We start from the raw sequence: 27604 nt of genomic DNA, 5'->3' as shown, positions 1-27604 counted from the left end.
AAATAAATATGACACGTGCTACAGACTAGTAAAGACAACCTTTGGCCACAAGAAACCATAAGCAACAGCTGTCTAGCCTTGGGAGCTGTTTAATTCTAGGACTGTCCAGACACAATCTGTATAGGTAGACTTTAGAAGCCATGATGATATATATCTTGTGCCTGTGAGCTACGATATGTTAGCAGTGATTTGAGGCTTTGCACTCGCGTGGGTGTTTTATTACTGTTCAGTTGCTTTGTGGTCCTGCAGCTCCCCTTACTGCACTGAAAAATACATTACACAACCTCGACTCAGTCTTGTGACTCCAAGAATTCACAGCATTGTCTTTGTAAAAGTCACTGGTAAAAAAAAAAATAGATTTTTCTTTTTTTCTTTCTGTCTCAAACTACCAGGTCATCTGATCCTTTGAAATAAAATAGTTTGTTTGCTTTTATTACATGTAGAAAATAATGGCAGGATATGAACATTGGTATTTGCATCTCCTTTCAAGAACCTCTCAAGTAACTAACAGATCATGACACATTTAACAATTAGAGTGTTTGGTGCATAAATTGAGATCTAAGATCATATAATCAGCCAGTTCAGTTGAACACATACTGGGGGCTTTCCAAATGTAATTTAATCTACTGTCTCGGTGCGCTTTTTAACAATGTATTTCAGTTACTAAAATTATATTATATATCTAGCAGTTTCAAGCTGTAGTGCCAGAAAACACAGCTTTAATTTATAAACATAAGAAAAAAAATCTTACCTATCATATTGCAGTAACAAGTTTCACACTGCAGTAACTATCTGTCCAGCAGAGGGTGCGATTATACCAAAATCAAATAACTTTACGCTCCACTAATACCACATGTATTTATCTCTAGGAGGAGGGCTGACACCTCTGGGGGAGCAAAAAAAATACACTTTGATAGGCTGATTAATATAAGTGATACAGTATCTGAAATACAAGCAATCTCCTTTTGAAGGCTGATGAAATATCCACAACTGCTAAAGGCAGAGCCAAATATAATACTCAATATTAACTTTAAAGTTTAGAGTATTAAAATAGACCTACTGGACTTGGATGGATTTGGTTTCTAAAAGCCAAAGCTTTAAGCATCATGTCTTCTTAGCATAACTGCACTTGCATGAATCCCCTTTTGTTTTGCTGTTAAATACTCACAACTCTGTAAATGTGGTGGCACTTCGTTTGATCTCCTTTGCTGCAGGTAATAAGACCCAACCTATCCCACTGGAAGCTAGTCTTATGGGCAAGCGAACGTTAAAGTTACACAGGAAGTGAACTTGTGGCAGAGAAAAAGAGTTCTAGCAGAGAAAATGTTCAATTAACAGAATAATAAAGAATGTACTCTGTTTTACTTGACAAAGATAACAGATGTTTAAAATTGGTTATTCTATCTTTGACATCAAATCTTCCTCACAGATGATGTTATTATAGTTAAATCGTTGCCGTTTGATCCCTCTTAGATTTTAAGGATGTGTACCAGCCTATAGATCTATTTAGGAGCTTAGGAAACATAGACCCGTTGAGGCAAACAGAGATTGTCAGTATTAATGCAGCTTGACACACATTGCACTATATCTCACAGCGTGGGATTTGGATTGAATCTCCAATTTCTATTAGGTCACTACAAGTCACTTTACTTGTGGTTCATAATACAAATACTCCCTTGAGTACCGTAGATCAGCTTCGACTGAGTGCGATCATACATTACAACCTTCCACACTGCACAGCAGGTCAGGGGAGCTAATTGAATAGAAGGACTGAGATACAGACATGCACACACACACACACACATACACACACGCACGCACACACGCACACACACACACAAGTGACTGACAGAACCACTGATAGACTTTCAAATACCCATATCGTTTCCACCGTCAGAGGATTTATAAGATATGTGATACAACATGGTGGGGGTTGTTTCCATTGGGGTTATATTTACCAAAGAACAGTGATATGGTAAAAAGCATTTGTATTTGTATCTTCACAGAACATTTTAAAGAGTGCTTTGAAGAGCACTAAAACTGGTAACAGACCCTGATTAGCTCTGCCTTACCAAAGATAACGTTACTGCTGGTAGAATGATATTAGTGCTGATGAAATCAACCCATTATAATTTTTTTAAGAAAGCCATATCCAGTTGTGGTAAAGCATTGTAAAGCAGACTGGAAGGAAGGTGAATCACATTTAAGTATGGTAAAGCAATGGGATGTCAGTATTGCAAATTAAATAATATCAGAAGGCCAGTGGTTGACCAGACATCAGTAGTGTACCAACCACTGATGAACTAGACTACAATTCAGAGCATGTATCTTCTGTGAAGAGTGGCGTGCTGTTTGACAGCTCCATTTTGTGGTTCCATTTATTAAAGCTGCAGTGTGCCACAAATTATGCTCAAATTATTATTACTTTTTTATGTGTTTTTGTCATCTAAAAAGCTAATATTTAAATAATGGGCTTGTGAGGTATAACATTATAACATTTTTATATTAATCCAATAAATCTAGGTCTGTGATGCAATTAAATAATAAAAGCAAGTTTGTTACACTGGTAAAAAAAAAAAAAAAAATAGTGTATCTTATAGTACCTTGTTGAGGCAAACATTTGTCCCATTCTGTTGTTGTGGAATAGAATGCAGGCGTGTTAATACATTGCAAGGCTAGCTGGGATAGTGGATGTGTGTAGAGGATGTCTGAGCAATTCAATTTGTTTAGCTCCTGCACAGCTAGTGGAAACTTGTGTTAAAACAGGGCAGAACTGATTGGTACCAAGGCATTTTATTATCAATGACTTATATTTTATAAATATTAAACAATTGTGGGAAATCGTATCTTTACCACAAAGCAATACTGGATGCAGACAAAATCCCATCAGATTAGATCTGGTAAATTGAGTTAGCCCACACAATCAGTGTCTGTCTGTGTCATGCAAATGCGTCATGAAATATGGGCAATCTATCCGCTCACAGGCTGTGGCTGAAGAGAATTCCTTGTCCCCACTCCCTCAAACTGTTGCATCCTCTTGCAGTTTGGTCATTTTGAATGTTGCAATAATTTATTTTAGAATATTTTTAGAAGCTCAAACCCTAGCTACCAAGGGTTTGATGCTGTTTAAAGACCTATTAATTGACAATCAATGGAATTAGATGCAGGGAACAGTTCTGGAACAGCTACGAATCCTATTAGATAATCCATCCAATAAACATTCTCTGCAGAGCACATGCAGTCCTGGTGAGACTAACCTTTAGTAAACTGGTGGCTAATGCATTCCCCAGCAGACTAATCCATGTGCACAGCACTGGGGTGCCCTATTGTTGCTGTGATACTTCTTATCAAAATAGTGTAATTTGATCCAGAATCCTGTTATTGGCATATAGTTCATTATCACATTAAAAAACACATTTAGGAGCTCCTTGACGATGCCTAGTATCAATAATGCAAAATTGTTATTATTATATTGTATAATACGATGTCTGGTGCAATATATAATAACAACAGTAACAGTATATGGCTGGCTGGCTCTGAGGGTGTGATACATATGTGACAACATGACTTGAAGAGTGTAAAATGATTTTGGGGGTGCAATATGCATATGGTAGCTGAAATTCAGTTCCAGTTTTGTCTAGAAGGGGGAATGAAAAGTTATTAGGTTCCGTTAGCACATTGTCGATACGGTTTGTGGTTCAAATAATCGCCTTCATGTGTCTTTTTGTTTAGTTGTACATAAACAATACAACGGTAGTCAGTATATTTGATGAATAGTTGTAGAAATGGAAGATCTCTTTCGAATCAATAATCTATCTGAAGCATCCCTTAAATTGCATGTTTCACTTGCATGCTATATATCATCTGTACTGTCGTAAAAATCTATAGAAATCGCTTGATTTGTAAATGTACTGTAACAGTACATCAATATGAATATGTTAGGAATCCAATAGCTCCTCATCTACCACAATAATAGCACAAAGTTGTACAATAAGGTCAGTAAAATAAAGTAAAAACGATATTGTTAATATAAATGAAGACATATTCATATTTTTGGTAGTTTAAAAGTCTGATTTGAGTTTGTTGTTTTAATCTTGAGTGATACCATGAAAAGTGTCTTCAAACCTGAAAAAATGCCTGTCATGTTATTAGTTTTAATTATTAAAGAAGCCAGATATATAACTGATGGGTATGACAACAGAGAAAAGCAAAAGCCATATTTGTTTAAACAGCAAACAAACCAAAATTCTAAATTAGATCTGAGCCTTTTGCAGGAGTTCTAGACTTGAGAAATTTTAGATGTGACATGGACATAAAACCAGTCATGTGGAAAACTAGCTTCTTGCTTCAGCAAGGCTAAATCTTCTAAACGGTAACTGAATGATCAATTCTGTTTTGTTTGGGGGTTTTTTTGGCAAATGGTTTTTCTACGTACTCATTCCAAATTTTACCTAGGGGGATTCAAACTAAAAGAAAATAGCATTTAACACCTCTTCCCCTGAATACAGTATTTCATTTTATAGTATATCTATCTGCACAGTAGGAGTAAATATTTTCCCCAGGATTATACAATGTTAAATGAAATCCACCTCCTTTATGTTGTATTAATAGATAAGCTCTTGGGGCTTTCCAATATATTTTAAAAATAGCAAACAAACAGAAAATACATTTATAATACAGATTTGAATTTCAATATTTAATGTGAAACATAATGTTGTCAAATACAGTGATCATCTTTTATATGTGACTTATGCATAAAGAAGAGCAAGGCAAATTACTGGTACATGTGCAGTGTAATTCTTTTGAAGTTGAAAAAGGCTTAATAAGCTGACGTTGAAAAGTAATGTGAGTAAATAATGAAGTGATAATAAAGAAACTGTAAGTCCTTTGATATGGTTATTGTTTTTATTACATTATGCAGGAGAACTCCTCACAAGCACGTGACTGGGTATTCTGACGATACATGAATTCACACAAGCTTATATAGAATGTAAGTCATTACATAGTCACAAGACATGTGATCAGCTACACCCTCCTCTGCTCTACCTTCTCAGTCCAATCACAGTGAGACAGCATCGTATTAATCTCACACCCCTTGCTTAGTGTTATTCTGCTCTCAGTGGACTTTAACACCCTAAACTAAACTTGCCTTGTACCAAATGCTGGTTTCTAACCAGTTTCTTATCTTAGCCCTGAACCACTCCCATGTGGGCTGCTAATTGTCGTATAACAGGAGTTAAGGGCTTTTATCTGCATGCCCTTTGGGATTACGTTATCTTTGTGCTGGTTATTTTGCTTTTCTGCTAATCTACAAGTTTTTTGTACAATGCTTACAAAGCTTATCATAGTATGATACAACACAGATGTTTTACTTCACTACCCAATTTTAGTCTTGTTTGTGAGACTGCGGTTACTGTGGCCATTCAGGCTTTGTCCACCCTGTTGCTTTCCTTGAACTGTGTGGGTGGTTTCTTGTTGCAGCTGAACTTAGTTTTCTAGTGAAACCTGCTACCATCTCACCTTTATTCAGGGACGATTTAACAGTGTCTACAAAATTTGTTTCTCAGGTTTTAAACTCAATTTCATATTCTTACATGTTTTCCAACAGAGCCCTGTAATCTCATTCCCAGTCACAATCTGATCTTGACAGGGGCTTTAGGTTCTGATAGACTACAACCCAAAACGTATTCATCTAAGTTTCACTTCTGAAACTGGAAAATAGTGATTACTGAGAGTACTTGAATATATATAACGTTCCGCGTTTCTGGTTTATTCAGAATTTTACTTTAATTACTTTAATTTTTTTTTTGGACGTCGGTTTTTACTGATTTATACCTGATATTTGTCTATAATTCAATATTTTCAAGGCACTATTTTCTAGGAAATGCACAATATTTTGATTAAAATGCTGTTTTATTTTGACTCCGCCATTGTGCAGCCCTACACTGTATCCTAGGATACAGCAGACGTTTAAACATCAGAGGATCAAATAACATTCAAACGTTGTTCTCTTGTCACTTCACAAACACATTATCACCTGATTATGTTGGCCAAAAACTCAACTGAAATACTTACACAAAAAATATAATATGTTTAGTGGATGAGGAATAGGGCTAAAATGTAAATCAGTTTATGAATATTCAAAAGAATACTGTTTCGAAATGTATACAAAAAGCAAAAATAGCAGAAGTGGGTCAGATGCGAGGATGCATAGCATTGCAAATACTGCTGCATTGAGATACATGTTCACGCTGGCAATAAAAAAACAGAGACAAGCAATCCATGTACAGTGCCTATAGGAAGTATTCACCCCCCTTGGACGTTTTCAGCTTGTTGTGTTACAACCTGAAATCTTGATGCATTTAAATGGGATGGGATTATTTTAAAGATGTTTGGTTACCTGCTAGCTACAATGCAGTCTGTAAAAAAAATATATTCTGAAATATATTAACATATTTTGTTAAAATATTTTCATCATATATAATGTGATATTTTCAGATTTTATATTTAAATATCTTCTGTCAAATATTGCGGTATATTTTTTGAAATACATTATGTTCTTTTCGGGTGGGGAGCAGTGGGGGGAAGAGACACAGTGTGAGTGACTGCTGCCCCCTGTAGTGTAAAGAAGGTAGTGCATGTATTATGCCTCTCTTCAGCAGTGGTTATGATCTAGGCATGGCTGAGTTTGCTCTCAATCTCTGCCTGTATATTGGGTTGCTTTGCTCTGTTGATCTCCAAGTCTGTGCTTAAAACACTGGCACCTCCTTAATGCTTCAATATATTTCACAATACATTTCAAAATATGTTGCAATATTCTAAAATGCTACATGCAGGACCATTTATAGTATTATTTCCCTGTGAGTAATGAGTATACATTTGACATAATCGTCTTTGTACAAGATGGAAATCTCTTTTCATCGCTGTAACATCAGCTGTTCACATTGTTCACGCAAAGTCTGAATCTGAAGAAAAGGGGTATGTGAAAACGTTATATTTTTCCCCGGCACTCAGCTTGTGTTGTGCAGAGTAAGTCTGGGTTACTGTCTTTGTGCCGTCTGCAAATCAGCAGGAGCTGTTGCAGTGTGTGTAACACTTTCTCCCGCTGTTCTTCACATCTAAGGTGTTTTTCCCATGTTCCTTAGGATTAAGATTGAGACTTCTGCCTCTTCTGAAGTCTTTTTTATGAGTCATTTTCTTCCAGTCCCAGGGATCTGAGTTACTGGTTACGTGTATTAAACTGGTTTCTGTATTACTTATACAATATGCTTGCACTTTTCAGAGATAAAACATATTGCCTCATGCTGAGAATAAACTGTTTTTTTTTTTTGTTGTTGTTTTTTTTTTTGTCTGTTTGTTCCCAATTAGTCAATAAAACTGTTGCAGTCCAAATAAACACCTACAATACAAGATTATTATCAATATTAATTTCAGTAGACCAGTTGATCATGATTCTTAATTTTCAACATACACTTTTTTTCACAATATAAAAAATGGCACTTTTAAAAAATATATGTGTTTAGGGCTGTAATATCTATGGATTGTTCCAAAATGGCATAAAGGCTGCAAGCATGTTACAACAGGAACTGCACAACATTACATTACACAACATAGGTTTCACAGTGCATTCATTCACTCTGCAAGACTCCATTTAATGAGAAAAGGTTGCATGAAGAGCTTATGGATCTTAGCTGCATTTTGACCTGACAAGCACCCTCCAGAGCGATGTATTTTGATTTATTGACCTGGTAGACAGAACAGAAACTATTAGCAATTTTCTAAATCTCTATAGAAATAAACGATCAAGAGAATGGCTATCAAATGATTCCAAGGAAGGACTTGTAAACAAGTCCTGAGGATTAGATAATCAAAAAGAAAAAAGAGAAGAACGACTTAAGACACAAGCGACCTTAATATTTAAGCGATAGAGCAGTAGGTAACCGCGACTGAATTATATAGTTATACGTCCCAAGCCGTCCACTCCGCCTCTTCAGTCTTGGTGGTTTGGGGAGGGGAAAACTCATCATCCCTTCAGTGGTCGTTATGACGTCACTGAGCACGGATTGGAATTTAGATGGTTTGCGCGGGTATTACAACCTAAACCTGCAAAGGGCACAACCGCAGTGTAAATGCTGGGTGAAAATGATAAGAATCTTTAAGTTTAGGTCCAAGGTGGCAGTGTAGATGCAGCAGTAATGTAGTAACTTCCCTTGAGAATGTGTTCGTCCTCTTCTGTAAATGAGACTATGGTGAAAAAAAAAAAAAAAATCTTAAACTACTTCCCTGCGGGAGAAAATCAGGAGCACGCCCAGAAATCTTTCACCTGGCAAAACTGAACCACACCAACATCCAGTCTCAGGCCGATAACGACTCTGCATTAACATGCTGAAAGTGTTTCAGCCAATCAGAGTGCTGCGTTTTTGTTATTTCCTGAGTTTCACAGCACCTTCACTCACAGTAGAAAACCGCAATCAGCTTACACTATCATTTCCCTTTCTAAAAAATTAATAAACACAGCGTACTGCCATCAAGACAGAGCAGCAACTACACTGACAGCCAGATAGTGCACAACAACAGTAAAAGGTACAAATAAACCTATTTAAAATACAGATTTAAACTTTGGGAAAAAGTATCTCACAAATCTGTTACGCTGGTTCCATTTCTAACCATTACTCTCACAAGCCTACAACTAATGTAATCATTACTGATCATACTTTTATAGAAATGACACAGGTAGAACTAATTTTATATCACTTCACCAAGCCTTCTACAATCTTTATTAAAGGTCTCTTTAAGGTCATTAAATTATTATTATTTATTATTATTATTATTTATTATTTTTTTTTTTTTTTTTTCCAAACAGCTCTTGAGTTGACATTAATAGTGTCTACCATGTGAAATTTGATTATATATACCAGTATTGTGAAAAAGTATTTGTCCCCTGTCAGATTTTTTGCATTTTTGCATATTTTTGACATTGAATGTTATCAGATCTTCAACCAAAATCTACTTTTAGATAATAGGGACCCTGAGTGAACACATAACACAACATTTTGATACTTATTTCATGTATTTATTATAGAAAGTTATGCAACACCCAATGCCCCAGTGTGAAAAAGTAATCACCCCCTTAGACTCAATAAATGGTTACGCCACCTTTAACAGCAATAACTGTAACCAAACACAGCGCCATGGAGGAATTTTGGCCCACTCCTTCATGCAGAACTGCTTCAACTCAATGACATTTGTGGGTTTTCGTTTCAGGTCCTGTCACAACATTTCAATGGGGTTTAGGTCTGGACTTTGTCTAGGCCATTCCAAAACTTTAAATTTCTTTTTCTTCACCCATGCTGATGTAGACTTGCTTGTGTGTTTCGGATCATTGTCTTGCTGCATGACCCAGCTGTGCTTCAGCTTCAGCTCACAGACGGATGGCCTGACATTCTCCTGTAGAATTCTCTGATACAGAACAGAATTCATGGTTCTTTCAATGACAGCAAGTCGTCCAGGTCCTGCTGCAGCAAAGCATCCCCAAATCATGACACTACCACCACCATGCTTGACTGTTGGTATGAGGTTCTTACTGTGGAATGCAGTGTTTGGTTTACACCAGACATAACGGGGCCCATGATGGCCAAAAAGTTCCACTTTGACTCATCTGTCCATAGAATATTGTTCGAGAATTCATGAGGATCATCCAGGTGCTTTTTGGCAAACAAGATGAGCATTCATGTTCTTCTTAGTGAGCAGTGGTGTCCGCCTTGCTACTCTGCTATGAATCCCATTTTTGCCCAGTGTCTTTCTGATGGTGGAGTCATGAACACTTACCTTAGCCAGGGCGAGAGAGGACTGCAGATCCCTGGATGCTGTTCTAGGGTTCTATGTGACTTCCTGGACGATTTTACGCCTTGCTCTTGGAGAAATTTTGGCAGGACGTCCACTCCTGGGAAGATTCACTACTGTCCCAAACTTTCTCCATTTGGACAATATGGCTCTGACCATGGTTTGGTGGAGCCCCTGAGCCTCAGAAATGGCTTTGTAACCCTTTCCAGACTGATAGGCATCCACAACTTTTTTTCCGGAGGCCTTCAGGAATTTCTTTTGTTCGTGGCATGATGTGCTTCTAGAACCTGTGTGCTGACAACTTGTGTTGATTTATACTGGGCAGAGCTGGCCCAAATCAGGCCTAATTGTTAACCAAAGTATTCAAACATCTTACCCTAATTATCCCTTTAATTGGGTTGAGTTAACTAGGGGGGGCAATAACTTTTTCACACCTGAAGATTGCATGTTTCATTACCTTGCACAGCAAACAAATGAAATAAGCACCAAAGGATCTGACCAAATTCAGTGTGAAAAATGTGCAAAACTGCAAAAAATCAGACAGGGGGCAAAAACTTTTTCACAGCACTGTATATACACACTGACTATAGAAAGTCTACACCCACTACACTTTCAAAATGTTCACCTTTTGTTGCCTCATAGCCTGGAATTAAAATGCATTAAAATTGTTTGTTTTTTTTCCCCATTTATCTATGCATCCTACCCCACAAAATCCAAGTGAAAAAAATATTCTAGAAATTTGTAGAAAATTAATTAAAGATAACAACTAAAATAGCTTGGTTGGAAGTGTCCACCCCATTGTAATAGCAATCCTAATTTAGCTCAGGTGTAACCAATCACCTTCAAAATCACACACCAAGTTAAATCGCCTCCAGCTGTGTTAAATCGTAGTGATTCACATGATTTCAGGATAATTTCAGCAGTTTCTGTAGGTCCCCCCTTGCTGTGTAGTGCATTTCAAAGCAAAGACTCAACCATGAGCACCAAGATGCTTTCAAAAGAACTCCGGGACAAAGTTATTGAAAGGCACAGGTCAGGAGATGGGTATAAAAAAAATATCAAAGGCCTTGAATATCCCTTGGAGCATGGTCAAGATGATTATTAAGAAGTGGAAGGTGTATGGCACCACCAAGACCCTGCCTGGATCAGGCCGTCCCTCCAAACTGGATGACTGAGCAAGAAAAAGACTGATCAGAGAGGCTACCAAAAGGCCAATGGCAACTTTGCAAGAGCTACAGGCTTTTATGGCCAAGACTGGTCAAAGTGTGCATGTGACAACAATATCCCAAAGCACTCCACAAATCTGTCCTGTATTACTCAAGAAAGCCCACCTTGGATTCCATTTGAAGTATGCAAAAAACACTCGGGAGATTCTGGAGCCATGTGGCACAAAGTTTTGTGGTCTGACGAAACTAAAATAGAACTTTTTGGCCTAAATGCAAAGCGTTATGTTTGGCGCAAACCCAACATAGCGCATCACCCAAAGAACACCATCCCCACTGTGAAGTATTATTTAATGTTGGATTTCAGTGCTACTTGCATGAATTGTCTCCCAATAAATTCAGTAGATACTGAACATTTCACAAGCTTAATTGTGTGTGTGTGTTTACCATTAGAAAAATATGAACTTGCATTCTCATAGCAAATTTTAAGAAAGCATAGGGTTTCAATTAATAAATTAATAAATAAACTGCTTCTAGAGGTCTAAGCATTTCTACTGATCTCCTGACAACATGCAAGTTCACTCTGCATTATTTGGATAACTTGCTCTTTGAACTTCTTTCCAGTAATAAACAACACAAGCGTGGACAGTATGATATCGATCTGTTACAAAACTCAGTTTGTTGTCCTGTTCGCACTAGTGCAGTATTGCAAAGTCTCACGAGAAGCGACTCGGCCTTTCTGTACAAATTCCTTTTTTTTTTTTTTTTTCTAATGACGTGCATATGCATTGACACCAGTCAATCACCAAAACCACTCGTGCACTCATTTTTAACTTTTGAAGTCACGTCACCTACTGCAAGAAAAAAAACGGCGACTCTGAAAAAAATAAAAACAAAAGCAATCCCAATTACGCTTATTATAAGCGGACTTGGCAACTGTGCACTTGTGTGAAGTGTACCTTCGCGTTAACATAGTGACCCCCTCTGCTGAGACCACATCTAGGCGTCACTTCCTGGATGATGACAAGCTTTAGCTAGTTTCGGGATGAGTGGAGCAGAAGCGGCGCAGACTGAGCCGAGGAAAGCGAATGAGGTGCAGGGGGCTGTAGCGACACTGAGCGAACTCGACTCCACCACCACTAACCTGGCGGAAGATTCGCACTCAGGCATGGGGAACAAAAGGCGATTTTAATTACACAAACAGCGAACCTGGACCTGTAATTAAGGCGCTAAGAGAACTGGGAAAATTATATATATATATGCTTTTAAAAAGGGATTGTTGTTTAAACCGCGAGGAGATTACACCAGGATGCTACGGTGGATTCGACAACAGCTGGTATGTTAAGAGCCCCCAATATCTGATAGTTACCGTTTTGTATTGTTGTTCTGGCGAGACAGGCGGGTTTCTGGGTATAGATCCGAGTATAGCTTCGAGTCAAAAGGTGTATATTTAATCAATACGTGAACTCAGGAAATAGCCTGGTTTAAATAGTGAAGAAGGCCTTATAATGTTTAAAGGTTAGAGAGTAGAGTTTATCTGATTGCAAAAGTTATGTGCATGTTGCTGCTAGGTTGTTACTCAAAATGTAGGTTTTGTTCAAACTAGTGTTAACACTTGCTTGATGTTTGTCTTGTGACGTTACGTTAATTTTATTTTTATTTTTTGTTATCATTATTTTTTATTTAAAAGTTTAGACCAGGTAATTTCAAATAATAATAACTTCCGAGGAAGGCCATATTGCAAAAAGCGTGCGTTCCATTATAATTCAGGTCCGGTCATATCTTAACTAGTGACAGCACAGGTAATCGGGGTAATGCATTCTTTGGAAACTTTGACAAGTATAACGTGTGAGGAAGGAACACCTTCGGAGTGACAACGGTACTTTATTGTCTTACTCCGGGGCAACCGGTAGAGTAAGTGACACGCCCAGACAAGAGTCCCGAAATTATACAGCAGTGACCAGAAGTTTTGCATAAGCCTATTTTGCTTCATAAAGTCGAACGAAACCTGTTGCGTTAACAATAACACTGAATAGCATAACGCTTTGTAGTTTTCCATATACTTAACGAACAAATGACACAAAATTGAAAACATTTTGAACATCGAATTGTCTTTTCTTGTCATGCAGACATTAACTGCATGAAAGTGCTGCAATTCATTGTTAGTCTGTTGTGTTAAAGTGGGATTGTGTTTTTTAATTCTGGATTTGACAATCCCAGAATTGACAATCTGAACGAATTCTGGTTCTAGTGTTATGTTCCTTTTTAAATAAAGTAGACCAAATATATGCCCCAATATTTAAAAAAATTGTATACACAGTATACTACTGTGCTAGAGAAATAATCAAACCATGATTTATTTTAAAATGTGTAACAGCTAAGTGAGGGCTTCATTGCTAAAACTGTAATCTAGCAAAACATGCTTTAAGCGATTGTCAAAGATTTGTGAAAAGACCAAATGACATTATCTGGATTCGTGAATAAACAATGAAGTCATGCGGTCTTTATGAAGGAAATAAATTGGGCAGTTATTTAAATATATTAGCAAGGCTGTTAAGTTTGTAGTAACAAATACTTTGCAAGTAACAAAAGTGCTTCTCTCTGCAAAATACTTTAGGCATACTGTTATAAATGATCACAAATGTTAGAATTTCTAAATAGACCATCAGTTATACTTTTTTATATGAAACCCTATTTGCAATAAGTGTTTCTTGAATTAAAGCAGTGTAACCAAAGCCATTAGGACCCACAATTTGAAACATTTGGCAATGAGGGAAGGAAACATTAACATTCATTAAGCTACAGTTAATTTGTTTTGGGACTCTTGTCAAGTAGACGTAGTTGATTTGAAAACAGGAACTGATGCAGTAGGTAAAAACACTTCTCTGAAGAGCCTTTACAAACCAGAGATGATCAGATAAAGTATATATTTACATCTCCTGGGTGTGAGATTGAAAAGAAACATGTTTGATCTCTCTGGTGGATGAAGATGAGAATCACACCTGTTCATTTCGAGCCAGTTTGCATGCAGATGTTCTCATGAAGCTGTGGCAAGCTTTGTTCAACCTGACAATCAATAACAGAACCGAGCTGAGTGTGTATGCACTGTGCAGTATTTCAAATGTGGGTAAATAATAATTTATTTCTGCTATTAAGAGTTGATTTTCTAACTCGCTTCTGGAAGACAATATGTAATCTGAGCCAGGTTGCGTAAGTAATCAACCAAGTGATTAAGATTAAGAAAGACTTAACCCAGTTTCCCTGACTCCAACCCCCTTTGCTCTCTCTAAATGAAAAAATGGCAAACCATGTCAAGAGGACACCCTTAGACATGCTCCCCTGTATTTTTACAGGTCAGAGGAGTAGTGCTTTTAATTCAGGGATTGTTTTAACTAAGATGGTATTCCTGTGTTATATTTTTACTGGTGTAAATTCCCTAAGGCAGTTTTAGCTGGTGCATGCATACATCTTCCTTTCTTAAGCCTTCTTGCCTCAATTTTACCAGCTGAAAAAAACAGATATTCTGTTGATACTACCTGCAGCATGAATGTCCTCTACAAACAAAACTAAAGTTGAAAAATTAAAGAACAAAAAAGCGATCTTTATTTTACCGAAAGTACAGAACTGATTTTTTAAATATTGGGTTATGGGATAATAAAACCAAATAGGGAACTACAGTATAACTTTACTGTAAATATATGTTTTGTGGTGATGATGACATACTTTATTGGCACAGCAGTGTTGCCATGTTCTATAGGATCGTGAATTGCCTTCAACACACAACAGAAATTTAACCATCTCCTTAAAAATAAATGATGTAGTTATATTGCATTCTGTGTAACATGGTCGGAAACTATAGTATAAAAGATAAAACTGAAACGGCTGTCTGCTGGTTAACTTAGATCTGTATTGCCTCTGCTGTGCCTTTGTAAAAATTATTTGAGTCCATGCTAATTTCTTATGAATCATCAGAATTTTGAGTGTGGGTTATAGCTGCTGTAGGAGCCTTTGTTGAAGTGCAGTGTTAATATCAATTACTGACTTTCTCTAAGTGTGAAATACTTCCTTTCAGCTAGTATCTATTGTACCCTTTTTTTAACCTCACTTGTGTATAAAACAACCAAGTTAGGCCACAGTTTGAGTTACAAATAATAATAATAATAATAGCTGAATTAATATAATAATAATAATGATGTTGAAAATCACATGTAACGATGTAAACAGTTATTCAATCATAAATCATGCAATTGTTTTTTTGTTTTTTGTTTTTTTTTTCCTGTTGCTTTTCACTTTAGTCCAACTTAGTAGGCAGATGTTTTTTGCATCACCTGTGCAAACTCTGAAATTTCAAGATCTATTTCAGGTCGTCGTCAGCCAGGGCCTGTATCTCTGGTATTAGCAGCATCATGTCTCATCTGTTTATAGCCATACTGGCATTGAATGTCACGTTCAGTCTAATGCCAGAAGCAGTAGCCTGTGTGCAGTTAAAGTTTGAGATCAAATAGACGTACAATAAGGCTATATCGAGGTGCATTTTTGTTAATGTAGGTTTTTTTTTTTTAAGTTATTTATTCCAACTTTGTATGCATTCATAAATTAGAGTTGGTTTGTCTCTGAGCTAATTTTATTTGAAGGAAAGACAAGTGTCAAAGGAAGCATTGTCAACCCTATTCTAAAAATGTGAGCTGTGAAGAACCTAGGTTAATGTGGTCCCGGCTAGAATAGAATCTCCTAAAACAATCAATAGCATCTGTATTTATAATACAGGCACCAGTGAAGCGTAGCAATTTGCTGCGCACTGTAGGAATTACAGTTTGATCCAAAAGTTAATGCAGGCATAATAAATATTCAGTCCTCATAACTTCTGGCAGCAGGGATATACAGTAGTGCTGTCAAGCTAACAAGGTTCACCTTTTTAGTAGGATATCTATCTATCTCTATCTATCTATATATATATATATATATATCTATATATATATATATATATATATATATATATATATATATATATATATATCTATATCTATATATATATCTATCTATATATATATCTCCATCCATCCCTTTATAGGTATGGGCATTTCTAATTCCAGGGCATTCATGCAGTAAAAAAAAATCACTTTATGCCAGCCAGTTTGTTTTAAAAATGTCATATGAAATTTCCTCTAAATTTTATTGATGTCGCTGCTGTAGTCTTGAAGAAACAAATAAAGGAATGTTAACCTTTACTCCGCTCCTAAAGTCAAGATGGTCTGACACTGCAGTGGAATAAAGGAACTGAAAACAATTACTATCTGCAGGTGCTGCACAAATGTTTAGCCCCTAACAGTGTTTACTGTACTAGAGCACTAATGCTACTCTATAACAATAAGCTACAATGATCACATTATTTATTTTCTCTAAATAGTACAGTAGTTTACAGTTTCATTCCTCCCTATGTATTCTGAGTTCGTAGATCAAGATGGCTTTGAGAGACTTTTAGGGAAACTGGCAGCCCAAATAAATCACTGTGGGCATTGAGGGAGAGTCATTTGGAACAATAAGGGCAATAGAATTTCAGTCAACTTGACATTTACCTTCTCGTACTGGAACAGTGTCAGTCTCAGTTTGTCATTTTCTAAAGGTTCTTATGGTCTACCTCAGTGAAGCTTGGCAGCCAAAATGTATCAAACTAGTGACAATTGCATTAATAAATGTTCACCATTCACCATTCTTTGTTTTTGTCACCAAGCTTTGCTTTCTGCAGCAACTGAAAATAAGTAAAATTTAAACAAAATAAAGCTATTTTCAAAACATGAGCTAAAGAAATTTGTGATCTGATACAATGTAGACTATAGCCTAACATTTTGACTGTCCCACCAAGTCATATGGCAATCTGTACTTGTATTCACATTGGAAATGCTGTGATTTTTTGAAACAACGTAGTTCTTATGAGAGTGTGGTGCGTGAAGGTACAGTAGGTGTCGCTGTGACAGTAAGTAGCACATACAGTGAGCGGGTGGCGGGGTGCATCGTCCCTGTGCATATGTTTGTGTTTTATGTTGTATGTGGCGTGTTATTATTGGTGTATGTATTAGTGCATGGGTGATTTTTAAAATGTATGTTTGTATTTAGGCACAGGGATTGCACACTCACTTCACATGCACCGCAAAGCGTGTATGTATGTGGGCATGTGGATTACACAAATTGGTTCACGTGCTGGGATTCACGTGAATGATTGATTAATTAGTAATTGAATCCCGGCACAGCTGTCTATAGATGCACAAATCACTTGCTCTCAGAGTGAGAGAGGAGAAATAATTGATAAAGTAAACAACTGCTGCTCGGGCTGGGTTTATACCAGCATGATACTTGTTTGTGTTAGTGTTGTGGATTCATTTCCTGTTCTGACGTCATCCTTGTCACAGAACTGCATGAATGAAACAAATTGTACAACAGTATTAGAAGCTAAAATAAAGTGAAACTGCGTGCGTTGGCTGCTGTCGTCTGTTTTGCAAGAATTGATCTTTCCCATCACTACGGCCAGTAATTGTCATTAGTTATTTGTTTTAAAATACACAATTTAGATACAATTTTCATACCTGATGGTTCGAGTTTAAAAAAACCGCACCTCACAAACAAAAAGATTAATGAGTACCAGTACCGCAAAGCCCATTTTTGTTAAGTAGGTTTTAACTACAAATCCAACTGGAACCATTGGCAGAGGCAACCGCTAACAAAAGATGCCTATAATATTAAGCAAACTGTTTTATAACTTATTAATGCATGTCCTTATTTTATTTACTCTGTATGGCTTTATAGTGAAGTATTAACATGTTCACTGAGTTTAAGAATTTAATGTTAAAATATAAGTAGCATAATCAATTTGCAGAGTCAGTGTGAAAAATCGAAAAAAATGCGCTGAGCCGATAAAGAATACTGTAGAACACACGCGCGGTTCTACAGTAGTTCAAAGTAACATTGCAGTTAAAGTGGAAGTTTTTTTTTTTAATGCCTACCCCATTACCATTAAAGATTGTAAAATGTATAAAAATGTTTCAAATATAAATAAAAGTATTTATCGTGATTACCTTAGTCATGAGTAATGTTGCATTTTACCCCCTGAAAATACATTTTACTCTCTGTTAAAATTAGAGGGTAAGTTACTCCCAGACCCAAAACCTTATCAGGAGCGCTACTTCTAGGTTTTTATATTTTTATTTGAATTCATTTGAAAGAAAAAGATTTTTTTTTTTTTTAATTCATTTTTTCCCTTGTGTTTCACATTTGTTTGCTATAGTATGCTTTGTTTTTGCAGTGCTGAAACACAATGTTTGGGTCTGCTAACAGAGACACCAGTAGTTGTACAATTGTATAGTTTTGGCTGGGAAAGAGCTTATCTAGAAACAAGTCAGCAAAAAAGGCAGACTAGTGAAAAAGATCAGTGGTTTTTATAACCAAAAAGCAAAAAACTCATAAATCAGGTGAAGAACTCTAAAACCAACCTTGTGTAATAAATCACCATTAAAAACAAATCAGAGGTCCAATTCTAAATACAGATCAGAATATTTCCCTTCTCATTCATATTTTTTATGCATAATTATAATACTGTTAGTTTATGCTAACAATTAAAGTGCTGTGTGTTTACTCTGCCTTTTCATAAAAGTAGTTTAAGGAGTTTTTTTGTGCTGTAATTAAAAACATGTGTTTCCAAAATTCAGTAGGGTGATGATGTGGCTCGTTTGCTTTCAGTTTTATATGTGGGTTGTCTTTCTGCAGAATTGAAAGTTACAGTTTTGTTAGCTTGCTCCAGTCGGATGGATGTTTAGTGTTTTAAAAAGTAGATGAGGGGTTTAGTTTATGTAAGCTACAGTGTACAGTAATACAACTTTTTTCTACTAATATGTGTGGGAAAGAACTTTTGACAGTCTTTTCTGTGTTTAGTGTTAATATGTAAATATCATATGTAAAGCCAACTCTCCAGCAGCTTTGTGTTCTGATTCATCCTCAGCTTTGTAATTTCCTCAAAGCTTCCTGTCTTTGTCTTTTTCCTTCTGAACTGTCTTGAATTAATTGTACTTTTAAAATAGAAGGGACAAAAGATGTTTTTGTTCTGTGCTTTATTTAACTGAATCTGTTGTAATTCAATTCCTTTATCCTTAAAGGGCAATGGAAACGGTGGGGTTTTGTGTGTTAAAATGATTTGCAAAGTAATAAAAAATAACATTCGTCATACAAAACAACACATCATATTTATCATGTAATACAATAAAAATGACTTTTAAAAATACGGAAACTGGCACTTTCTGTTAGTGTGTTGCGCCACATTGCAGTGATGTCACTGGTTGGATAACTCGACTGGCTGGAGGATTTAACATAACAGATGGCGAATGTCACATCGGGATATTCACATACCTGGGAACTAAAGATCTCTGTTAATATATTATATAGATCTTTATATTATATAGAATATCTTTGTGGAAACTCTTCGGGTTTGTTAAAATTGTTAAATAAAGTATGGTTTGAATTAAAAAAAAAAAAATCTATACATCCAATCGTTTTCATGAAACAACACCAGTTCTACTGCCAAGTATCAGGCTTTGCTGAGCTGAGTCGCTCTTGTTTCAAGGAACTATCAGTAAAATTACTGGATCTGAGTTGTGGATTTGTGAGGAAATTAGATCAAACCTGCTACTTGTGGTTTTTAATTCATGCATGAGTTAATGTTACATATTTATTTTTGTTTGCGAACACATGTTCGTCTTGGATTGTGCAGCAAACTGCATCATGAAAAGAAAATACACTTGCATGAGGATTTATACAAGGTAAAAAATGTGCGGGAGTAAGTACAAAACCTTATTGTATAATACAGCAATATTAGTTCAACATCTTGTTTTTGGCTCATTGTCACACTTTTTATAAATGTCAGTGATTTGGGCATTAAAATGTTTACGCGTTCTTTGTGATTGGTGCATATGTATGATTTTACCAGTGTTGAGAAAATAATGTATACTGACTGATGTCACATCTTTTAAATCGCCTGTCTTGACATATTTATTTGTATGTGCCATCAGCAGTGAAATGGCCTTTTATACCACTGTAATCAACAAAGTGAATAATGCAAACTCATGAAAATTTTAAATCATGTATACCCAAATTCTTATAAAAAATTACTTGTACAGCCAGGGCCTGTGCAATTTACGTTACTCTCTCTGATTCTTCCAACCAGTGTCGTCACAGGAAGTGAATTTCAGACACAGTGAATTACAGGTTGATAAATCGAGGAGTTTAAACACCTCGTTTGACAAGTACAGGTCGAAAACAATAAAAAGAAACCTGAGATCACATTGCTTTTGTACCTTTTTAACACTGTAATCACAAAGTGGTAAGTGTTTCCCGTCCCCTTTTAAATCAATGTAGTGTATCTTAAGTCAAATAAAATGGGATTCTAGAACTGTTCTAGTAATTTAAAAGCAGACTCATTCTCGCTCGGTAGTTTTTAGCAAGGGGGAAAAGTACAATAAACCTCTTAGTAATTGGAACTGGGTGGTACCAGACCCAGTTTAGAATAGTGCTTTGTTCAGTAAAATACAGTACTATTTTAATTTTCCAAGCATACTATATTACCGCATGCATGTAATATCGCTAGCTTCCAAATATATTTTATTTAACTATTTTTTAAAAGACCAGTATAAAATACACAGAATAAGATGATCATTTTGGAAACAAAATACAAATGGCATTTACACTCTCACTGAAAAATGAGCACTGAGACCCGTTGTATTTTGTTAAACCAGACCAATTTTATTAGTATAATAGTTTGATGGACTATGCTGTAAAGAAATGCATAACATTTTTTGAAATGAAATTTAATTTAATGAAAAGCCCACATCTGTTGTGTAGAACAGACAAAAGTTTTTTGTTTTAGTTTTATGGATAACAGCAGAACTTGTCCCATAGGGACTGCTGCAGGACGTCCATTTAGGTTTTACCAAATGTGGTTTCATAACAAGATATTTCAAACAGATAACATAATACCATATGCTTCCAAACAAAATTAGTACAGTAGCTTGTACTGTTATCAAACTGTATTAGGAGCTGATAAAATAGTCACGCCCTTTTCCGAAATCCTTCTAGGGCTGCAGTTCCATTGGCAATCTACATGTCAGGTGACAACCAGATTTATAAAATCAAAGTCAAAACTGTAGGGGTGCTGCCTGGTTATTGCTGACAAGCGTTTGACAACAGCCTCTACAGTGCCTGTAGACTTCAGTACTGTATTTGCTGCTGATTTTCTTTTTAATTAATTAATTTATTTTTTCATTTTAGGGTTTTGACCCACCCCACCAAAGTGAAACCAGGACAGTCTATATAGCTAACAAGTTTCCAGAGCATGATCACTATGTGCCCCAGAAGTTTGCAGACAACAGAATCATATCATCCAAGGTAAGCATGAAAGAAAGAGGTGTTTGTTTTTGTGTTTTGTTTTTTATGTACAATAGCTTAAAAGTTTTGACACCTCGCTACAAAAAAGATGTCATTGATCTCGAAGGGCAACCAGGCCGATCCCAGGACTTAATGACGTGAGCGCTGAAGAAAGCTTAAAATAATTCAATCTTGTGGGTTCCGAGTGGTGCATCCAATAAAGGCACTTCACGTGTTGTGCAGGATGCGCCATACAGCCTGGAGGTCGCCGTTTCAGGTCCAGGCTATTCCACTGCCGGTTGTGGATGGGAGTTCCCAGGGAGCACCACCCAGGGTGAGGAGGGCCTAGGCTCACTGCGCACCAGCGACTCCTGTAGACTGGCCGAGCGCCTGCCGGCCTACCTGCTAATGGCCCAGAGCTGCGTGGTCCTCTGATGCTGTAGCTCTGGGGTAGCTGCATGGCGGGCCTGCAGAGTGAAAAGAAGCAGAGGACTGATGACTTACTTTTTCCGTGTGTTCGTCTTCGTCTCTCCCGAGTACGTGTGGGGCTTGCAGCGGTGAGCCAAGCTTAAAAAATAGAAAAATAAAAAATATTGGGCATTTGGGAGAAAATGGGGAAGAAAAGAATTGCAGTTTCCAAATTTAAAAATAAGTAAAAAAATAATTCAGTCTCTTCAGCTCAGAAGAAATAGGGGACTTGATTGAAGTCATAAATGGTGTTGGTTAACCCAACACACTACTTCAAATGAAGTACAGAAAGTGAAATGAGATGGTATAAATGGAAGCTGGGTAAAGGTAAGTTTAGATCAGGAAGTAGGATTCACTTGTTTACACAGAGTTATAAATCTATAGAATAGCCTACCAGGTGATGTATTAGGATCTAAACACTGGGAACATAAAACAAACGACTAAATTGTGTCTTTTTAATTTACATCCCCCTAGTAGGGGTGGATGGTGTGCTACAGGGGACGAGTCTTGATGGGTCGAGTGGCTTTTTTTTTTTCATTTTTAAACTTTTTTTTTTTTTTGTATTAAGTAGATACATTATTATATGTGCTTTTAAATAAACATAGGCAAACTTGTACCCAAACCCTTATATTGTGCTTCATTTTATTTATTTAGTCATAAATACTATGTAATATGTCTATATTATATTTTAATGTGTGCTGTATATGACCTGTATATTTGTTAAAGCAATATATCCAGACACAGAAGTATATTACTGACCAGTTTGTTCAGTGAGGCGGTGGAGGATGTTAGTGCTGTTATATTTGAGTGAATATTTGGAATATGTGTTTTATTTTTGGTTCAGTTTTTGCTAAACGTGGTTGTCTTCCTTTGTTTACCATGTGGAACACCTTTTTTCATGCTAAAAGAGAGCAGACAGTCCTAGTCTACCACACCTATTTGAGAAGTTTCACTATTTTCATAGCAGCAGTTGTATAAGACCTTGCAGCCAGGCTCCAAGACAATTAAAATGGGCAACACATGTGTTTTCATTTGTTGCAAGAGAACAGCTTTAACTTAGTATTAATTTGTATTCTTTGTTTGCATTTATTTATTTATTTATTTTTGTTTGTTTTGTTTTTGCAGTATACGGTTTGGAATTTTGTTCCCAAGAACTTATTTGAACAGTTCAGAAGAATAGCCAATTTTTATTTTCTTATTATATTTCTTGTTCAGGTAAGTTTATTGAATTGAGTGGCTTTTGAATTAGTTTTTGTGTCATCAGTTAAGCTGTGAGCCACTTTTATTGATACAGGACTTTAAAAAAAAAAAAAAAAAAAAAGATAAACTAGTCTTCTAGAATGCCTTAAACCTATTTTATATGTAACACAAATGTTCATTGGCAATAGTGAACCTTAAATAAACAATATTTACAAAACCGAAGACTTTAAAATTCATACTAAGTGTTTTTTGTTTGTATTTTTCAAATAGGTAATGATTTAAGTATGTGTATTGTGAGTGATTTCCCTTCTTACATTTAACGTGTCTTTTTAAATGTTATTTTGTTTAGCTCATGATTGACACCCCTACTAGTCCCATCACCAGCGGACTTCCATTATTTTTTGTAATCACAGTAACAGCCATAAAACAGGTGAGATTTTGTCTTTAAACGTTTAATCTTTTATATTTAATGATGATCAAATCTTTTTCACTATTAAACAATGCATGTAATCCTACCTGTACTTAGAAATCCTTTCTGTGAAAACATGTTTGTAGGTAGACATCTGCCCCTATCGTCTTTGCTCTGCTAAAAATGATGCAGCAACATTTTGTTTTATAGAATGCTCATTCTTTTTTGTGTTCCCTTTCAATGCAATAAACTCAATTGAATACATGCAGCCAACCTTACTGTCTGGAAAACTGAAAGGCTGTGAAGACAATAGTTTTTCCTTCCATCTGGGGATTTATATTGGAAATAATGCATTATTTACAGTGGTGTTTAGGGGAAAGGTTATATGAGTATTCATTACTGTTCTGTTCTACTCTACTTGTTGTTGACAATGGTTGTTTCTTAATTATTAAAGCTGACCTTTTTTATTTTTTTGCCTCTATATAATCCATCAATCTTCAGGGTTATGAAGACTGGTTGAGACACAAAGCAGACAATGAAGTCAATGGAGCCCCTGTTTATGTTGTCCGAAGTGGCAGCCTTGTACAAACGAAATCAAAAAACATAAGGGTAGGTAATCAGTACTGTAAAAACCTTTTGTATAAGTCTATTTTCTAGGTTTTAGGGTTCCTAAAAAGGGGGGAGCGACTTATACACTGGTGTAGACTTTTTCCTGAAATTGTTGTCTCAAAAAAAAAAAAAAAGAGGGGGGGGGGGGGGGGGTTAAATATTTAAAATATGACCTTTTATATGTTTTAAGTAGGTCATGCATTACTTATACATCAGTGGGGCTATTCATGAGATTTTAAATGACTGGTAACTATTTTTAAAGCAAGTAGATTTTAGAATATATCTTACTGGTCCCAGTTAGATTGAATTATAGACGCTGTAGTGAGATTTGTTCCTAATGGTATCCATTTCACTTTTTCAGGTCGGGGATATTGTAAGAGTAGGCAAAGATGAAACTTTCCCTGCAGATTTAGTTTTGCTGTCCTCTGACAGAGAAGGTGGGACATGTCACATCACTACAGCCAGCTTGGATGGAGAGACTAATCTAAAGGTTGGTTCTTTAATCTTCTGTGGCTTTCTTACAATATCAGTAGTGAGGTCTGCTGTATTTCCTTTGCATTTTTCTTATTTGTGAATGAGATATCTCTTTTATTGCATTGCATTTGTTTCAAATGATGTGTGATCTGTGTGGTTTATTCCACTTGTTTTTCATCTCCAGACCCACTTTGCAGTGCCTGAAACGGCAGTGGCTCAGTCAGTCTCCAGGCTAGAGGCTTTGGTAGCCATTATCGAATGCCAGCAACCAGAGGCAGATCTATACAGGTACTGTACAAACACTAGGGACAACAAATGTACTTTTCGCAAGAAGCCGTTAGTGCAGTGGCTTTGCTGTGATTTTTAGGAGAAACATATAGGTTCTTGACCTGATTAGGTACAGCAAGTACTGCAAGGCTGTGATATCTTGACTCTTCAAAAGTTCGGAAGCCATTAACATACACTGGCTTCAGTAATTGTAGTCACCCTGGGGTTACATTTAAATTGTACCACCTCTAACATTATAGCAGCTTATAAAACTAAAATAACAAAACAAGCATCAACTGTGATAAAGATAACTTTTTGCCATGTATGTAGTGTTAGCACTAAATAACTTAACAGGCTTCACTATATTGCTGTTTTTTATATTCAGTAATATACAATGTATTTAACAGTGCATCATTTCTGGTTTATAAAGAAGTACAGCCCACACAATTTTACCTACAGTATATGTGACTATAGGCTTTTGAGGCTAGCTCGTAAAGATCACCCTACAGAGATTATGATATATGTGAGTGTGTATTACTCGATTTTATAATGAATTCTGTTACTAGTAGCAGCAGCATTTTTTCTATGTTCTTGTTTCACAGGCTGACTTTACCATTTGCCTTTCAGATTTGTGGGGCGAATAACCATTACCCAGCAGGAAGAGGAAATTGTACGGTAGGGTTTTTTTTTGTTGTTTGTTTTTGTTTTCTTAGATGTGTGGTGAAGTACGGTCTGTAAAATATTAAAGCTTTTACGTGCTGTTGCATAAAATCTGGAAGTGTGATTTATTTTCTGTTTATTTATTTCATTTAATTAAATGTTATTGTTTTCTAGACCTTTAGGATCAGAAAACCTACTCCTTCGGGGAGCAAGATTGAAAAACACCAAACAAATTTTTGGTTTGTGTATTCTTTTCTGTTCTTATGTACAGTATATTGACGTGTGTAAGAGGAATTTTTCAAGATACAGTTTTTTGGTTCTGTTGCCTGATCTGCTCATCAAAAAATCTAAATATAAAAACGACTATGAATTAGTAGTGAAGGACTTTTCAAAGTACACTTATTATAAAGGAGACCCACTTCTTAGCATCACATAACTGCTCTATTTGACCTAAGACTTAGGAGACAAAGCCTTGTGCAATGTGTGATGCAGACCAACTGCCCAGAATACCAAGAGATCTGTTTTTTGAAGAGATATTCTTGTAATAAACTGTAGATGCTTGTTTGATCATTTCATACATATTAAAGTAGAATGAAACAGAAATATTTTATGTACACTGCTAGGGAATTATAGCTTACCTTAGAGTTCTGATGAGACATTAGATCTACAGTTTATTGGCTTTCACAAGATGTCCTTAAAACTCAGCAATGAAAACCGCAATGTGTGTGACTTTTTCAGGTGTAGCCGTGTACACAGGCATGGAGGCAAAAATGGCTTTGAATTACAAGTGCAAATCACAGAAACGCTCCGCTGTTGAGAAGTAAGTCTAAAGAACAGTTTGCAGTACATGTTTTAATAGACATATGTTCCCTAGTAGATAATGTTTATCTAACATGGGTGCTGTATTATGCTTTTATGCTGTAGTTCTGATTTCCTTACGCTTTATAATATTTTCTTGTTTTATAAAGATCAATGAACACGTTTCTGCTCATCTACCTGGGAATCCTGTTGTTTGAAGCCATTCTGAGCACCATCTTGCAGTATGCATGGCAAGCTGAATCAAAGTGGGATGAGCCATGGTATAACCAAAAGACTGAGCAAGAGAGGAACAGCAGCAAAGTATGTGTATAGTAAACCTTGGGAGTGGGTTTAACACGAACTGTTTAGTGGTTTGTTACTGTGATCTTTTTTTTTTATTATTTTATGCATTGCCACCTTCTTTAGACAATTTTTTTTTTAATGTTTACCATCAGATAATACAACTGTTCTTTTTACCACAAAGAAATTGCCTGGGACTTTAACACTAGAAGGACCGGAGATACACTCATACCTATGACGGCTATATTCGGAATACTGTAAATAGTATAACGAAAGATGTAATTTTTTTTTTTTTTTTTTTTTTTTTTTTTTTTGTATTGAGTATGTTACATAAACAACTGAAATATATATATATATATATATATATATATATATATATATATATATATATATAAATATGAACATTTATTTTACAAATCAAAACAAGAAAATGTAAATAAATAGATATTGGTTTACAACATGCATATTTATAAAACTGAAACTGAAACATATTTATAAAACTGAAAAGGCTGATTGAAAAACAGTAGACTGTCATTCACTCAGGCAGAGAGTACAGACTAATCTAGTTACAGCTAAATATATTGTAGACTGGTAAATAAAAATAATAAAGTAGAATACTGTTCTGTATAATCAAAGTACAATTGTTTTCTGTGTGGCCGTCAATGTGACTGCTCCCGGGGCTTTTAGATATAATGTAACATATCTCTTATTTCTACACTCTCACGTTTCATTCTGTGTGAGAATATTTAATACATACGGACAGAAAGGTACATGGAGGAAATTACATTTTAAAACCAAAAACCGCCAAAATGACTGCCATGGGGATACTAGTGTTAAATGGTAGTACAAGCAAACAACAGTATCTTTGCTTTGTCTGGGACCTATTATCTGTAATTCCCAGTTATTCACCAGTTGATATAAAGGACTACTCTAATGTAATTGTTGAATAACTTGTAAGTGCAGGTATTTTATACATGTTTTGCTGACTATCAGTTCTGTTCATTTTCAG

General features: G+C 36.0%; 1 protein-coding gene across 3 annotated transcripts in view; it reads left to right on the top strand.

The window, feature by feature from the left end:
- The first annotated feature begins 11868 nt into the window (after positions 1 to 11868).
- The window catches only part of LOC121326864 (phospholipid-transporting ATPase IF-like), a 35376-nt gene continuing 19640 nt past the window's right edge, over positions 11869 to 27604 (top strand). Inside the window, exons 1-11 of one of the 3 annotated variants that reach the window (XM_041270451.1) lie at positions 11869 to 12342; positions 21315 to 21431; positions 23004 to 23093; positions 23428 to 23508; positions 23989 to 24096; positions 24458 to 24586; positions 24755 to 24858; positions 25465 to 25512; positions 25672 to 25736; positions 26236 to 26317; positions 26466 to 26616. In XM_041270451.1, coding sequence (XP_041126385.1) covers positions 12316 to 12342; positions 21315 to 21431; positions 23004 to 23093; positions 23428 to 23508; positions 23989 to 24096; positions 24458 to 24586; positions 24755 to 24858; positions 25465 to 25512; positions 25672 to 25736; positions 26236 to 26317; positions 26466 to 26616 — 1002 coding nt within the window. In that variant the 5' untranslated portion in view covers positions 11869 to 12315. The remainder of the gene's footprint in view (positions 12343 to 21314; positions 21432 to 23003; positions 23094 to 23427; positions 23509 to 23988; positions 24097 to 24457; positions 24587 to 24754; positions 24859 to 25464; positions 25513 to 25671; positions 25737 to 26235; positions 26318 to 26465; positions 26617 to 27604) is intronic. The other 2 variants (XM_041270452.1, XM_041270450.1) reach the window with 2 other exon arrangements.

Source organism: Polyodon spathula, chromosome 14 (assembly GCF_017654505.1).
Source record: "Polyodon spathula isolate WHYD16114869_AA chromosome 14, ASM1765450v1, whole genome shotgun sequence".
Classification (NCBI taxonomy): domain Eukaryota; kingdom Metazoa; phylum Chordata; class Actinopteri; order Acipenseriformes; family Polyodontidae; genus Polyodon; species Polyodon spathula.
Note: the sequence above shows the minus strand (reverse complement) of the source record. Positions and strands in the feature narration are given on the sequence as shown.